We start from the raw sequence: 14,297 nt of genomic DNA, 5'->3' as shown, positions 1-14,297 counted from the left end.
GCTGCTGTGGAACATTGTAAAGAACTTATCAAGAGAGATTGATTTTTAATTTCAGGCAGATCCCTGGATACTAAGGATTATTTTGCTTGAATCCTATTAGCAATCCTATTTCTCTCTGTTGTATACTATAGGGTATAGTCTTTGGTGCCCTACAGTGTCCAAGCAAGCAATGCAAAGTTCATTTGACTCTCTACTTTGTGCAAGGAACCAAAAATTCTCTACTAGGTCAATGTCTGTGAATGTCATTAGTCTAGTGCTGTGCAAGTCACTTCCTTTTTGGGGGTACCTCGCAGGACAGATAGTGGGAGGCAGCTCAACTTTCTGGTAGCAATTGCTGGGCCTTGACAGATTTGACCTCATTCAAGGATGAGTCAAAAGACAAAAGTATGGTCCTTTGAAAATGTCATGGTGTCATCAAAGGGAGTTTCATTGCATGGAGTCTCAGAGAAAGCATATCTCTGAGAACATTTTTTGTACTAGATGAAAAAAAGATGAAAAGTTTGGAAGACATCTTAGTGCTTTAAAAATGCAATAAGATTTAAAATGTGTAGGAACCATAAAAGAAATTCAGACTCAGGGGTAGGCAGATAGAAACAGGGAGGCAGTCTGGATGTAATTTTAAAAAAAGCAAAGGTAGGCTGCAAGAACAAAATTTAAATCCATCTTGAAGAAAGGAAAGAACTGAAAGAACACTGAAGGAAGTCGAGTAAATCAATGGAACCAAAGATAATGCTGAGAAGCTCTCCAGCAATGGAGTAGGAGTACAAATAGCTGAAAACAGCCCAAACCGACATCACTGCTAGGGAAGTGGCTGTTTCCTAATTTGAAAGTCCTTAGGCTGGTTCTTCTGGTTTTAAGCTAGTGAGATAAGGATGTTTCTTTCTATCCTTGAAAAACCACTCCTCAAACAACAATGAGACAATCGACAGAAACACAAATTCCATTTTCAAAATTAAACTTGAGATACAGTATATAAAAAAGGAAAGTATATGGAAAAACGGCGAGTGGCCAGCAAACCAGAGGAAGAACAGCCCTCTGTGGAAGGACCACCCAACTTAGTACCCAGAGCTGGAAAGGCTCTGGAGTTGGTGACACCAGGTATGACAGAGTGTAGCATTAGGCAAGTGATAGCCATTCTCCTACCTCAGCCTCCCAGGTAGCTGGGACTATTGGCACCTGCCACAATGCCCAGCTAACTTTTACATTTTTAGTAGAAACAGGGTCTCATTCTTGCTCAGGCTGGTCTTGAACTCCCGAACTCAAGGGATCCTCCTACCTCGGCCTTCCAGAGTGCTAGGATTACTGGCATGAGCCACCGTGCCCAGCCTATGAAGGAGATTTTAAAGGATGTAAATCAATAATTAGGTGAAGAGATACACAGGTTAACACCTAGAAGGGTCCTGCTCAGGAGCTTCTGCACTGTGGAGTGGGGTGTGCCACACTCCTGGCACATGGGTGTGTTCTTATTCACCTTCCTGAAAGCCCCAAGTGTTTGGCTATCTACATGCTCTTTGAACCCAGCCTATTTGTTTGTTTTTTGTTTTTTTTTTTGCAGTTTTTGGCTGGGGCTGGGTTTGAACCCGCCACCTCCGGCATATGGGGCTGGCACCCTACCCCTTTGAGCCACAGGCGCCACCCCCCTATTTGAGTTTTTATGGGAGCTTCATTACACAGGCACAATTGATTAAATAATCAGCCATTGGTGATCAACTCAAACTTCAGCCCCTCTCCTCTCTCTGCAGCAGTGGTTCTCAACCTTCCTAATGCTGTGGCCCTTTAATACAGTTCCTGTGGGTCACGACCCACAGGTTGAGAACCACTGCTCTGGAGGGTGAGATTGGGGCTAAAGTCCCAGATCGCCAATCCTGCCTTGGCCTTTGGGATGACCAGCCCCCATTCTGAAGCTACTTGGAGTTGCAGCCACCATCAGCATAAAACATACTTTAGCATACAAGAAGGCACTTACCTCTTTGGAGATTCTGAGGATTTTAGGAGTTGTATGCCAGGAGACAGGGTCAAGACCAACTGTTAATATATATTTCATAATATCACAATCCTTCTCTGGAAAGATGAAGTGTTCTCCCTACCAGCCCCTGCAAAACAATTTTCAGATACTGACAAATAAGTGTGTAATGGACTGAACATGTCTCCCTCAAAAATCATATGTTGAAATCCTAACCCCCAAAGTGATAGTATTAGGAGGCGAGGCCTTTGGTAGAGGCCTCATGAAAGGGATTAGTGCCTTTATAAAAGACCTGAGACAGCTGCCCACGCCTGCTACCACGGGAGGATACAGCATGCAGGTGGCTGTCTATGAACCAGGAAGTTGGCCCTCACCAGACATGGAATCTTCTAGCACCTTGGTCTTGGACTTCTCAGCCTCCAGAATCATGAGAAATACATTTCTGTTGTTTATAAACTGCCCCATTTATGGTATTCTGTTAGAGCAGCCAGAGTGGACTAAGACAAATGTCACCAGTGAAAACACTACCATGAAGCCTGGAGGATGACAAGCTCACCTGATTCAATTTTATAATTTATCAGTGTCAAATAGGATTGGACAGCCTAGAAGTATAGACTTTTTGACATAATCTGCCAACATGAAAGACAGAGATCAAGACAGTTGTAAAAAAGAGTCTCACAGGAAACAGAGGAAGCTTTGGGAGTTGAAGACAACTTTGAGCTCATATCCATGTAGTGATAAAAAGAAGACAAATGACTCCATGGCTTTACAAGAGAATCCATATAGATTATAAATGTCACAGTTTTATTATTCATAATAGCTAAAAAGTGGAAACAACTCAAATGTCTGTCAACTGATGAGTGGGTAAGTCTGGTGTGGGATAATGTGGTAGAGGATATTATATGTAATTATATAATGGAATATTATTCAGACAGAGAAAGGAATGAAGTACTGATACATGCCATGACATGGATGACCTTGAAAATATTATGCTGAATTAAATAAGCAAGATGTAAAATGTCACATACTATATAATTTCATTTATATGAAATGTCCATAAAGGCAAATCCATAGAGGTGGAAAGCACTCTGTAATCAGGAAGTGGGGATGGGTGTTGCCCGATGTTGTGAATGTACTAAAATTTGGTGAACTGCATACTTTAGTATGGTTAAAAGGGTGAGTTTTAACTTATGTGAAATCTACCTCAATTTAAGAAAACCGTGATTGTGGAATGAGAAGTACAGTGAGCCATCTGCCAAGGGGGCTTCAGGGAAAGTTCTGTTTGGTCTCTTACGTTTGGGCCACCTGGTATTTCTTCTCTTTGCAGCTCTTAGTTTAAGAATGACTTACAGAAGTTATTGACTTTCTAGGTAGAAAGCATTTCTGCCTCCAAGAGCTGAGGTGTGGGGATAGGTGACGGTTGGCAAAGCGTGTGTTGTGTGGGGTGAGATCTACTCAGCTGGTAGGGAGGAACACGGCTTTCTTGTCCAGAGGTACTCCAGGGCTCTTTGAACAGACCTTCTGCTCTCCTGGCAGGAGAGAGAAACTGGGTGGCGATTTGGCAGTCGGAATGAGTGGGAGGTGCATCCATCTGTGGCCCTCTCCTGTTAGGGGGGATATCAGTCCAGCCTCCCTCTGATCTTAGTCTGAGTAAAGCGTGGAGCATTTCAATCTAGCATTGGCTGCGAGCTAACATCTGAAAGGTGGTGCTAGGAATGGGAGACGCCACCTTGACCTTACCGCTAGATTCCATGGGAGCCAAAGGAATTTTTTTTTTTTTTTAGAGACAGAGTTTAACTCCGTCGCCCTCGGTAGAGTGCCGTTGCGTCACAGCTCAGAGCAACCTCCAGCTCTTGGGCTTAGGCGATTCTCTTGCCTCAGCCTCCCGACTAGCTGGGACTACAGGCGCCCCCCACAACGCCCGGCCCACAACCCTCGGTATACCGGGCTGGCGCCCTACTCACTGAACCACAGGCGCTGCCAGAGCCAAAAAGCATTTATTTCCGAACAGGAAGAAATCCAGCCCAGTGAGTGCAGCCAGCCTGCGCTTTTGCTTTTGGGCCACGAGGGCGCGCCCTGCAAAAAGCGGGCGCTCTTAGGGACGATCTGGCCAGAGGATCTGCAGGCAGTAAGGTTAGGATGCTAAAAGTGGAGCGTGACTGGAACCTTGGCTTGCAGCTTAGGATAGAGGGTTAGAAGATGGAGGTCTGAACTATAAGAGAGCAAGGAAGGGTGGAGAAATGAATGGAGATTGCAGGCTGATTCTGGGATGGGATACTCTGGGAATCCAGGTGGTGACTCAGGGCACCAGCAACACTATTCTAGACGGGTCATCTTGAAAACTCTTCCTAAGGCAAAATGCAGGGAGTTGCTTTTTCTCACAGCAGAGTCAGGGCTCAGGTCTCTTGGAAGCTGCATGCACCTTAGGTCCTTGAGGACTTGGTGGTCGCTCTGGTGGGGGAGGTAAGGGAAGGATGGGGTTGGATTGTAAAATCAGATGGACAGAACTTCCGTGTGGTGAGTAAGGAAGAAAAGAACTTGGGGAGGACTTTTAGGGTTCTGGCTCACAATAGAAGCGTGGGCTGAAGATGTAATTTTGGGAGTTTTCACCAGGTTGATGGTATTTATTTATTTATTTATTTAGACACAGTCTCACTTTGTTGCTGTAGGTAGAGTGCTGTGGCATCATAGCTCACAGCAACATTAAACTCTTGGGCTTAAGTGATTCTCTTGCCTCAGCCTCCTAAGTAGCTGGGACTAGAGGCACCCTCCACAATGCCCAGCTATTTTTAGAGATGAGGTCTTGCTCTGGCTCAGGCTGGTCTCGAATCTGTGAGGTCAGGCAATCCACCCCCGTCAGCCTCCCAGAGTGCGAGGATTACAGGCATGAGCCACCATGTCCGGCTAGGTTGATGGTTTTTAAATCCCTGGGAATGGAATGAAAATCCTACAAGAGAGAAGATGTGGAAAAACGTACCACTGACAGAGTCTCCTGTAGGCAGGACAAATGACAGTGCAATCTGAGGAACACCCTTCCCCTACCAGAGCCTCCTTCAATAACTCTTAGTTCCTCAGGACCATTTTGTCTCTTTCTGGAGGATTCTTCTGGGGATACCTCACCAGGTAGACTAGAGGGATTATGTGCATGGAAATAGGCAGAAGAGGCCACCTAGGTGTAAGCCTTAAACAAATTCCCAGGTAAGGTCCTTTTTAATCCAGCTGAGCTCTGCTTTTTCGTCTTATTTCCTTCTAGAACTTGCTCTTTCAGCCAAGTAGTCCTCATTGTCGTGAGATATATTTGGTGTTATCTCTCTATTGCCGTTACTCATGTATTTATTGATTCATCCGTGAATTACATATTATTAGTGGTATGACTGATACTCTCATAAGCACTAGAGACTCAGTAGAATAAAGTAGGTACAATCTTTTTCTGCAGGGAAATATTTTGCCTTCATAAGCAAAGTTATCTTAGGCCTTCTATTCTCCTATGAAGCCTGAGTCCCTCCAGGAGGTTTTCTGTGGGAGTCTGAGTAGCTCCGTGCCCCTGTCCGCCTCCCCACCCTGGCCATGACTTGGGTCTTCTTCCACACTCACTTACCTCTCCTGTGGCAGGTGAGTCCAGGTCTCACACTCCAATCTTCCTTAGACCTGGTCTATTCATGTGCACTTCTGGTTTCCTCATGGATCTGAAATGCTAACCTTTTATTTTTTTCATGATATCATCATATTTTGAATAATAATGGCTATGCTTTTTCCTCTTGACTATTTGACTTTTCTTTTTTTTTTTTTTTGTAGAGACAGAGTCTCACTTTATGGCCCTTGGTAGAGTGCTGTGGCATCACACAGCTCACAGCAACCTCCAGCTCCTGGGCTTAAGTGATTCTCTTGCCTCAGCCTCCCGAGTAGCTGGGACTACAGGCGCCCGCCACAGCACCTGGCTATTTTTTTTTTTTTGTTGTTGTTGCAGTTTGGCCGGGGCTGGGTTTGAACCCACCACCCTCGGCATATGGGGCCGGCGCCCTACTCACTGAGCCACAGGCGCTGCCCCTATTTGACTTTTCTTTCTCAGGGACCTCTCCTGTTCAGATAGGACTCTTTGCCTCAGAATGTGGCTTTCAGGTAGAGGATTAGAACGTGTATTCCAGGTAGTTTAAAGAAGCAATTTCTCAGATAATTTGCAAATTAGAGCCAAAGCATCAAAATAAAAAATATAGCATGGCCTTAAAATTTCAGTTTTTCAAGAAAGGTAAGATAGTTGACTAAGAATTCTGAAGGCTGTGAATGATTTCCTTGAGAAACTCAGCTTGAAGGACTGATGTTGGAGTAATCCAGGGTGGAAGGCTGAGGATGCAATTTAAAGAACATTTTTGTCTTACCAAAAGTAAAAAGAGTCATAGGGAGGTTAGGCTTAATAAAAAGATCAGGAGTAAGAGTTCTGTTCTGTATTCTGAAGTTTAATCCAGTGTAGTTGATGACTCAGTTGAACAAACACACTCAAAGGGATGTGGAAGGAGTCTTAGAACCTCAGGCCAATTCCTGCTTTGTTGAGTTGGGCCCTGGGGGACTGAGGGTTCTCAAATAAGGTCTAACTGTGTGTTGGCCAAAGCCAACATGCTGTGGGTAATGTTGAACAGCTGGAATGGATGGTGACATCTTACAAGGAATGAGTGAGTACTGGGGAAACTGAGGCACATAAGAGGCTTGATTTTTTTTTTATTAAGGAGATTGCAGATTTCTAGGACTACACAGTAAGAGGGCCCATGGCTCCATCTGCAGATATCAGCAATGGAAGCCTGGACAGTACTCAAGGGACCACGTGGTGTAAGGGACACTTGGGATTGCTCAGGTCAAGGTACCCAGGAAACTTGTCTTTCAGTGGAAACCAAGAATTTCAGAAAACTCAAATGCTTAGAAATAGGACAAGTGATAAAAGCAACTCATATTAAAAAGAAAATACCTTTCTGTGTTGTGCTTGGCAATGAGGTTATTGTATATTAGATTCTACAGATTAGACATTGGGGGGCGGGTAGGGAGGTAGGGCGACCTGGCCTTGAGAGTCAGCTCTGTGCTCAGGTTCCCATCTTTTCTCTCTGAATCTCTCTTCTGTCTCCGAATCTCCTTCTCTTCTGAAGTTCATCTCTCTCAGGACAGGCAGAAAAGGTGGCTACTGGGGCTGAGTCCCCATAGTGCCCCTAGCCCCTGTGATCCCAGGACACCGAGAGGGGCTGGGCCAGGGCACTGTGCTCCACAAGGCAAGAGTAAGTGTCTCTGTCCTGAGGCAGCACCGACAACTCCATGGAGGACAGGTATTTGCCATCTCCGCTGGGCAGGACCTCTCCCCCTGACTCAGACTCCTGCACCTCACCAGCCCGAGTCCAGTGCAGACTGATTTCTTGTGGGTAGAAGCCATAGGCCTGGCATTTGAGGATACTGTTTTTTCCTAGGGTCTTGCGGCTGGTGACTGACACAGAGGGAGGATCTGTGGAGGGACAGAGTGGACACTGAGGGATAAGGGCCACTTCTCCGGGCCCATCTCCCTTCCCACAGCTCCTCCCTGGGTGTCAGAGATCAGCAGAGTGCTGAGTCTGTACCTGCCTCCCCCCGGGGAGCTTCATGGGGGTCAGGGAGGGCTGAGGCTTCCCTCAGGCCTTCTCTTTTGGATCATGGAATGTCCCTGGCTACTGTTCTATGTACCACCCCACTTCCCTGAATGTGTCCTGGCCTCTGATGGTGCCCACTTGCTCTGCCCCACACTCTTCCCTGTTTTCTCAGTGGCTTGCAGCTCCTGCCTCCTTCGGTCTTAGCCCAGCTCCTTAGAGCTGCCTGTGGCTCTGTCCCACAGTATCTACCCCGCACCATGGCATAGTCCTGCTTCTCATTACTTCTCAGATCAAAGTTTCATCTGTGGCCATGAATTCTGGTCACACTGGCTTGTTCAGGTCCTTTAGGACAGACACTTTATACGCCTGCCTTCTCTCCACCAACAAGGGAGGTGGCATTGTTGTAGAGAAATGGGTATGGGATTTGGAATCTGAACTACGAAATTTGCGCCCCAGCTCTGCCTCTTAAGGACAGTGTTAAGGGAAACTCAGTTTCCCTTGGTTACTCCCTTCTGTCAATGGGGGAAATTTAGGGAAGCTGCCATTGAACTGCCATCCTTTCTGAAATTTTGATGAATATATTTTTGGAGCCCACATCATGTCCTCCCAGGGAAGGAACAAATACTAGAGGGTGAAAGCTGGGAATGTGAGGGACGTTCAGGGATAGATGAGACCAGCCTGAGATGTTCCCTGAGCTCCTAGCCTGAGGTCACCTTGGTCTCTCCCAGTTCAGTACTGGGATCAGGAAGCAGTGAGTACCTTGCTGGTCCAGGATGTGTCTGCTGTAGTTCAGGTACCCTCGCAGCAAGTCAGGACACTCCTTCTCCAGGTAGGCCTTGGCCCTGTGCACGTAGACTTCCTCCGCCTCCCACTTCTTCTTGGTGTTCCAGGCTGCTGGGTCTAAGGGGACCCAGGCTGGGATTTCTTTGTTGAATTCAATGAAGTCCTTTCCATCATAGGCAGATTTCCAGAATGCTCCACTGCTGCTGTTATCATGGAGCTCACAACCTAACCTTTCCTGTAGGATGTGAGACCCTGAAACCTCCCCCAAACCCAGAGGGAGGCAGTTAGTCTGGTGCCAATCACCTCTGAATGACTCTTCCTCCTGCACACTTTTCGACTCCACAGGAAGGAATGTTTCTGAATTCTAGGCACACAGTCTCTCCATCATGGCAAATAGTTTACTACCTGGCATAGAGCAGACAGAGAGGCACCAATTCCAGTTTGGTGTTTCAGGACTGTCTGAGGTGAGACCTGTTCTTTCTAGCCAGGGAACTTCAGAGACTTGTAGAATACAGTCAGATTTCTACTCATTTGCAGCGTCTCGTCTAATGAATGTGTGTGTTTGAATTTGTGGGAAGCACTGAGGACCCTGTCACAGCCACACCAAAGTGCATTATGAAATTCAATAGGTTTTAAATTGTTTCTTACAGATTATAGGAATCTCTTCGTAACTGTGAAGTCTAGGTATTCATATCCTCGCCTGAGTAAACCTAATGTGACCACTACCTTTGTCTTTTGGTTTGCTATCTTTATTCCAAACCTCTGAAGCCCCAATACCTTTGCAACAATTCTTGGAAATGGACCTTCTTCAGGCAGGTTGACATAACATCTTCATTGTTATTGTGAAAGAAGAGTTTATTTAATGTCAGTGCTGCTGGCACAGGCTCTGATAGCTCTCAAGCCACGTGGGCTCAAATCCCAGATCTCTCTCTCCCCACCTGGCTTGTTTCATGACCTTGAGCCAATAACTGCTCTATGCTTCTCTTTTCTTGTATGTGAAATGCCAATGGCAAAGTGCCCATGGGCAGGGTTATTGTGAGCATTTATTATGTCAATACCTGAGCCTGGCACATGGTAAGTGCTGAATGTCAGCTCCTATTAATTTCTTTCTTTTTTTTTTTTTTTGTAGAGACAGAGTCTCACTTTATGGCCCTCGGTAGAGTGCCATGGCATCACACAGCTCACAGCAACCTCCAACTCCTGGGCTTAAGCGATTCTCTTGCCTCAGCCTCCCGAGTAGCTGGGACTACAGGCGCCCGCCACAACGCCCAGCTATTTTTTTTTTTTTTTGGTTGCAGTTCAGCCGGGGCCGGGTTTGAACCCGCCACCCTTGGTATATGGGGCCGGCGCCTTACCGACTGAGCCACAGGTGCCACCCAGCTCCTATTAATTTCTAATGCTCTCTCTGTGTTTTTTCTTCCTCCTTCTTTCTTTCTTTTTTTTTTTTTTGAGATGAATCTTACTCTGTCATCCTGGGTAGAGTGCCGTGGTGTCGTAGCTTGCAGCAACCTCAAACTCCTGGGCTGAAGTGCTACTCCTGACTTAGCCTTCCAAGTAGGTGGTACAACAGGTGCCCACCACCATGTCTGGCTAGTTTTTCTATTTTTATTAGAGACAGAGTCTCACTTTTGCTCATGCTGGTCTCAAACTCCTGCGCTCAGGTGCTCCTCCTGCCTTGGCCTCCCAGAGTGCTAGGATTACAGGCGTGAGCCCCTGTGGCTGGGCTTTCTCCTTTCTCTTTACTCATAACTATTCACGTTGACATTTCTATTCCAGTCAATGAAACATTTCCCTAGTCTCCTTCCTGAGTACCTGTGGCCTCCCCTTCCACATTTCAGATACACCACCCAGGCCATTTTCCTTAGCACGACTTCCCATTCCACATCCTCCAGATATCTACAGATTTTTTGTGTCCTTTTGAAAATCTTCAGATTCTATGTGGTTTCCTGGCATTTTTGTACTGAGAAGCCCTTAGTTTAACATCCACCCTGTAATAAATTAACATCTAAAGTCCACCAGGCCTGAGACTGCCTAGAGAGGCAGGCAGTATGTTTAGTAGAATGAGTGTCAGGCAGGGGACACAGGAATCATGCCCCTGCTCCCTACACACATGTGCATGATTCTTCCCAGGTGCATTCTGAATGGGCAAGAGCATCTTTAAGATTCCCTGTAACTCTAAAAGTATGTGGTTTTGAATACAGCACTCACTGAGCTAGGTTTAAGATAGCTACTCTTTCTCTATTCATACAGCAGATTACAATGATGAGACACAGGGATGTGGAGACAGACTTTTTTCATGGCGCAGATACAGAGAAGTATTTCAGCATCCCTTGAAGGTAAGGTCCCAATGTTGCAGTTTTTGTAGTTTAGACCAGATAATTAAGGAATCTGTTCACTGTCAATAGCCAGTGACTGGAGGTTCAACCATGTGAACCCAGGTGTGACTGATGCCAAGGTTGCCTCACTCTGCACCCAATGTCCCTGGACTGGGGTGAGTCTGAGATCTTCTCCAGTGGGATCAACCTCAGTGAGTGACATGTGGAGGAGAGAGGTCAGAGGTGTTTGGATAAGGTGTGACTGTGGTATCCATCCCAGTGTGAGCTGAGGACCTACAGTGAGGATGGAGAGAACAGGGCAGGAGGAAAAAGGTGCTGTGGGGCTGTGGGTGGGGGATGCACATGAGTCTGTATATTTCTCCTTGTGCCTCCTGTTACTTGTTTGGATGGGACAGTTTCCCTCCTACTGGCCCCTTTCCACACTACTCACACTTATGGGGCTGCCTGTGAGCTAAGACCCTCTGCCCAGCTGTCTGTTGTGTACTGACCATTGCTGTCATTGTAAAAGGCCATGATGTCTTCCAGAGTCTCCAGGTAGATGCTCTCTCTCACCTTCTGAAGAAGACTCTCCTGCTTCCAATTCTTAATTCCTTCTATATGTTTCCATGGTCCCAGGGGTTCAGCCTTACCACTTTCACTGTCATAGTGGAAGAAGGCCTGGTCATTGAGGAAGACAATGGCCTGCAACCACGGGTAGCCTCCAGTGGGCCTGGACAATCCAGTGTAGAGATACGTCAGGGTGTAAGTACCTGAAAAAGAGAAGAAGACTCTGAGAAGTGGTGTCCTAACAGGGGAGTCCCACTGTGGGGCTGCAGAGGGCCAGATGAGAAGACTTGGCCACTGGACCTTTTCCTTCCCAGCTCTCTCTGCAGCCAGCCTCATACCACCAGAGGCTCACTCAAGAGAACAAACTTTCATTCTGGGGACAATATTTCAGAGACCATTCTGTGTCTTCACTATGTTGTTTTCTCTGGTTGGTACATAAGAAAATAATATTTCTCTGCCTGTTTATGTACACATTGGTACCACGTGCTGAGTTTTGGTTGAAGAGAATGTGAGTGGATGAAAGGGACATCTTTCTTGTTCCAAGGTCCTATGAACTGTCTTATACTCTGTCTCTCTTCCTTGGTGTTGACTGTGGAGGCCATAGGAGGAATCTAAAGAGTTTGATGTGCAAACCCTATGGATCCCTGAGTCACCCCATGGAGAAGAGGAATGTTGCCCAATCTGCTTTGAACTGCATGAGTGAGGAGTAAACATTTCTAGTCAAACTCGAGAAATCTTTATAGTTAGAAAGTGTAGGAAGAAGAATTCACTGGAAAACCCAAGAAATGACCCAGAATGAATTAGCATAGGTCAGACTAGGATGGATTTCACTATTCCCAGGGTTGGGTGTTGCATTGTGGTATGAGATGGGAGCCTGGAGTGGGGATCTTTTCATACAATAATTCATTGATGATATGACTCACATGAGTAGTGCTAATGTTGGAGATTATAAGGCAGATTGTTAGTTTAAGTCCTGAAATTATTCTTGCTCCTTAGTTTCTAAATGTGATTAACATTTAAATAAGTAGAACTTGAGTAAAGCAGATCACTGTCTATAATCTGGGTGTCCTCATCCCATGAGTTGATGGCCTCAAGAGAAAAGGCTGGGGGCCTCCAAAGAAGAAAGACTGCTGCTTCCTTTCTGCCTTTGGACTCAGGCTGAACTATGAACTGTTCCCTGGGTCTTGAGCCTACTGGCCTGTCCTGTAGGTTTATTGCGTGAGTCAACACCTTAAATTAATCTCTCTTTTCTCTTTTCCATAGACATATATAAAACTATCTCTTTCGGTTGTCAAACATTTTTTTTTTTTTTTTGCAGTTTTTGGCTGGAGAGGGGTTTGAACCCACCACCTCCAGTATATGCAGCTAGCACCCTACTCCTTTGAGCCACAGGTGCCACCCAACTATCTCTTTCTATATAGAGAACACTTAGTGTAATGTGATCTTCATATTAGGACTGTTTCTCTGGAGAACCCTTACTTATTCAGTTTTGGGGGCAGAATGTGATTATTATTCTAAATGTCATAGCTATAAAACTAACATGAAGTTAACTATTCTGACAATTCGTTATTGTAAGGAATTTTAAGCTTGCACAGTTGAGAAACGATTGGCTTACGTATATTTACCCTGAACATTTCTATGTCCTAAACAGCCGCATTCTCCTGCCCTGGAGTTGACTCTGGATGTCCCCAGTCCCTGCTGTCTTCTCTCCTGGCTCCTTACCTTCCAGATCCACTATGGCAGCGTCTGCCTGTGGAGTAAAGGCATGGGCCTCCTTGTAGCGCCATTCCTCCCATTTCCTCCAGTCAGTCTGCCTTCCCCTTTGCCCCTTGGGGTGCTCTCTCTTTCCCTTAGGGTGAGACAGGTGTATCCAGCCATTGGAGGAAGTAAGGGAGCAGAAGCAGCTTTTCCTGTGTGGTTCCTTCCTCGTCCTGGTTGTCAGACCCCAGGCAGGTCACTTTGCCTCTGTGGTTTTTGTTATTTTCATCTGACAATTAAGGGTTTTAGATTCAAGTCCTTTAAGGTCTTGTTCAGCATGAGTCAAGAGGCCCTGAGTGCTCTTAGAAAAGAGGCCCTGAGTGCTCTTAGACGTGTGTGGGCTGAGTTAGTGAGACAGCCTCGGACATCTGTTAATACTGTCAGCATGGGAATCACACTGCATCAGGGCCCTCCTCTAGCCATCTGTCCTGTTCTTTCCCTTCCTTGCAGGCCTCTCCAGCACCCACCCTTGCCTCCCCACTCACCAGCTTGGGTCTTCTGAGGGACTGCAGGATTCAGAAAGAGCAACAGAGACAGCAGGATGGGCATCTTTGTGGCCATTGTGCCTGGTCCAAAGGTTCTGGGCAGGAAACACAGGTCTTTCCCTAGTAACTGGGACACCGCCCAGGGGAGGAGAGTCTACAGGCCAATGGGAGTGCCAGGATGGGCTCCTCCTCTGACAGTGAGGAGAGAGGACACAGGAACCATCACTCTCTCACGCCACGTCCTGCCAGAGCTGTGTCTGGAGGACATTCAATGTCTCCCTCCCTGCCTTTCTATGCTTGGGGAATTCTGTCCTTCCCTTATGGAGGCAGAAATAGCCAGATTCCCCCTTTTGCAGACTCCCTTGCAATAGGCAGAGCAGGCATGCACATGGTGTGGGCTCAGTAGGCAAGCACTTTTGCTCTAAATATTGAGTCAGGTATTGGGAAACAGAGAAGCAGCCATAGAGGACAGACCCTTTGGCTGGTGGTGGCAATGATAACTACCAGCTTCTGGGCCTGTGGTGGTATCAGATTGGGCCTCACTGTGCCATCTGCTGCCCCCTGCTGGCAGTTCCTGTGTATTTCCAGCACTAGCTGTGGGGTGTGATGTTGACTGTGCTGTTCTGGCCTAATTCTGGGTCTGGGCTGTCCATCCTCAGTGTGGACTCTGAGAGCCAAACAATAGAAAAATCTGTTTGCTGCTTAAATACATATTTGGGGGATGTTTGTAATGACGAATGATCCTGACTGATACAGAAGTTGATATAAGGATTGTTTTCAGGCAATAGTTGATCAGGGAAATGGAGAGATGCCAACCAGAGATTGG

At 46.4% G+C, this 14,297-nt stretch overlaps 1 protein-coding gene across 1 annotated transcript; it reads right to left on the bottom strand.

Moving 5' to 3' along the window:
• Nucleotides 1-6,396: 6,396 nt before the first annotated feature.
• LOC128562564 (zinc-alpha-2-glycoprotein-like) lies at nucleotides 6,397-13,585 on the bottom strand. The gene is made up of 4 exons (XM_053557635.1): nucleotides 13,472-13,585; nucleotides 11,171-11,431; nucleotides 8,323-8,598; nucleotides 6,397-7,442 (listed from the first exon to the last, which is right to left on the bottom strand). Exons 1-4 carry the CDS (start codon nucleotides 13,545-13,547, stop codon nucleotides 7,156-7,158), a joined length of 900 nt encoding a protein of 299 aa, XP_053413610.1. The 5' UTR covers nucleotides 13,548-13,585; the 3' UTR covers nucleotides 6,397-7,155.
• Between the last annotated feature and the right edge of the window lie 712 nt (nucleotides 13,586-14,297).

The sequence above is a fragment of the Nycticebus coucang genome, chromosome 12 (assembly GCF_027406575.1).
Source record: "Nycticebus coucang isolate mNycCou1 chromosome 12, mNycCou1.pri, whole genome shotgun sequence".
NCBI lineage: Eukaryota > Metazoa > Chordata > Mammalia > Primates > Lorisidae > Nycticebus > Nycticebus coucang.
The sequence above is the reverse complement of the archived record's forward strand: the minus strand, read 5'-3'. Positions and strand labels throughout refer to the sequence as shown.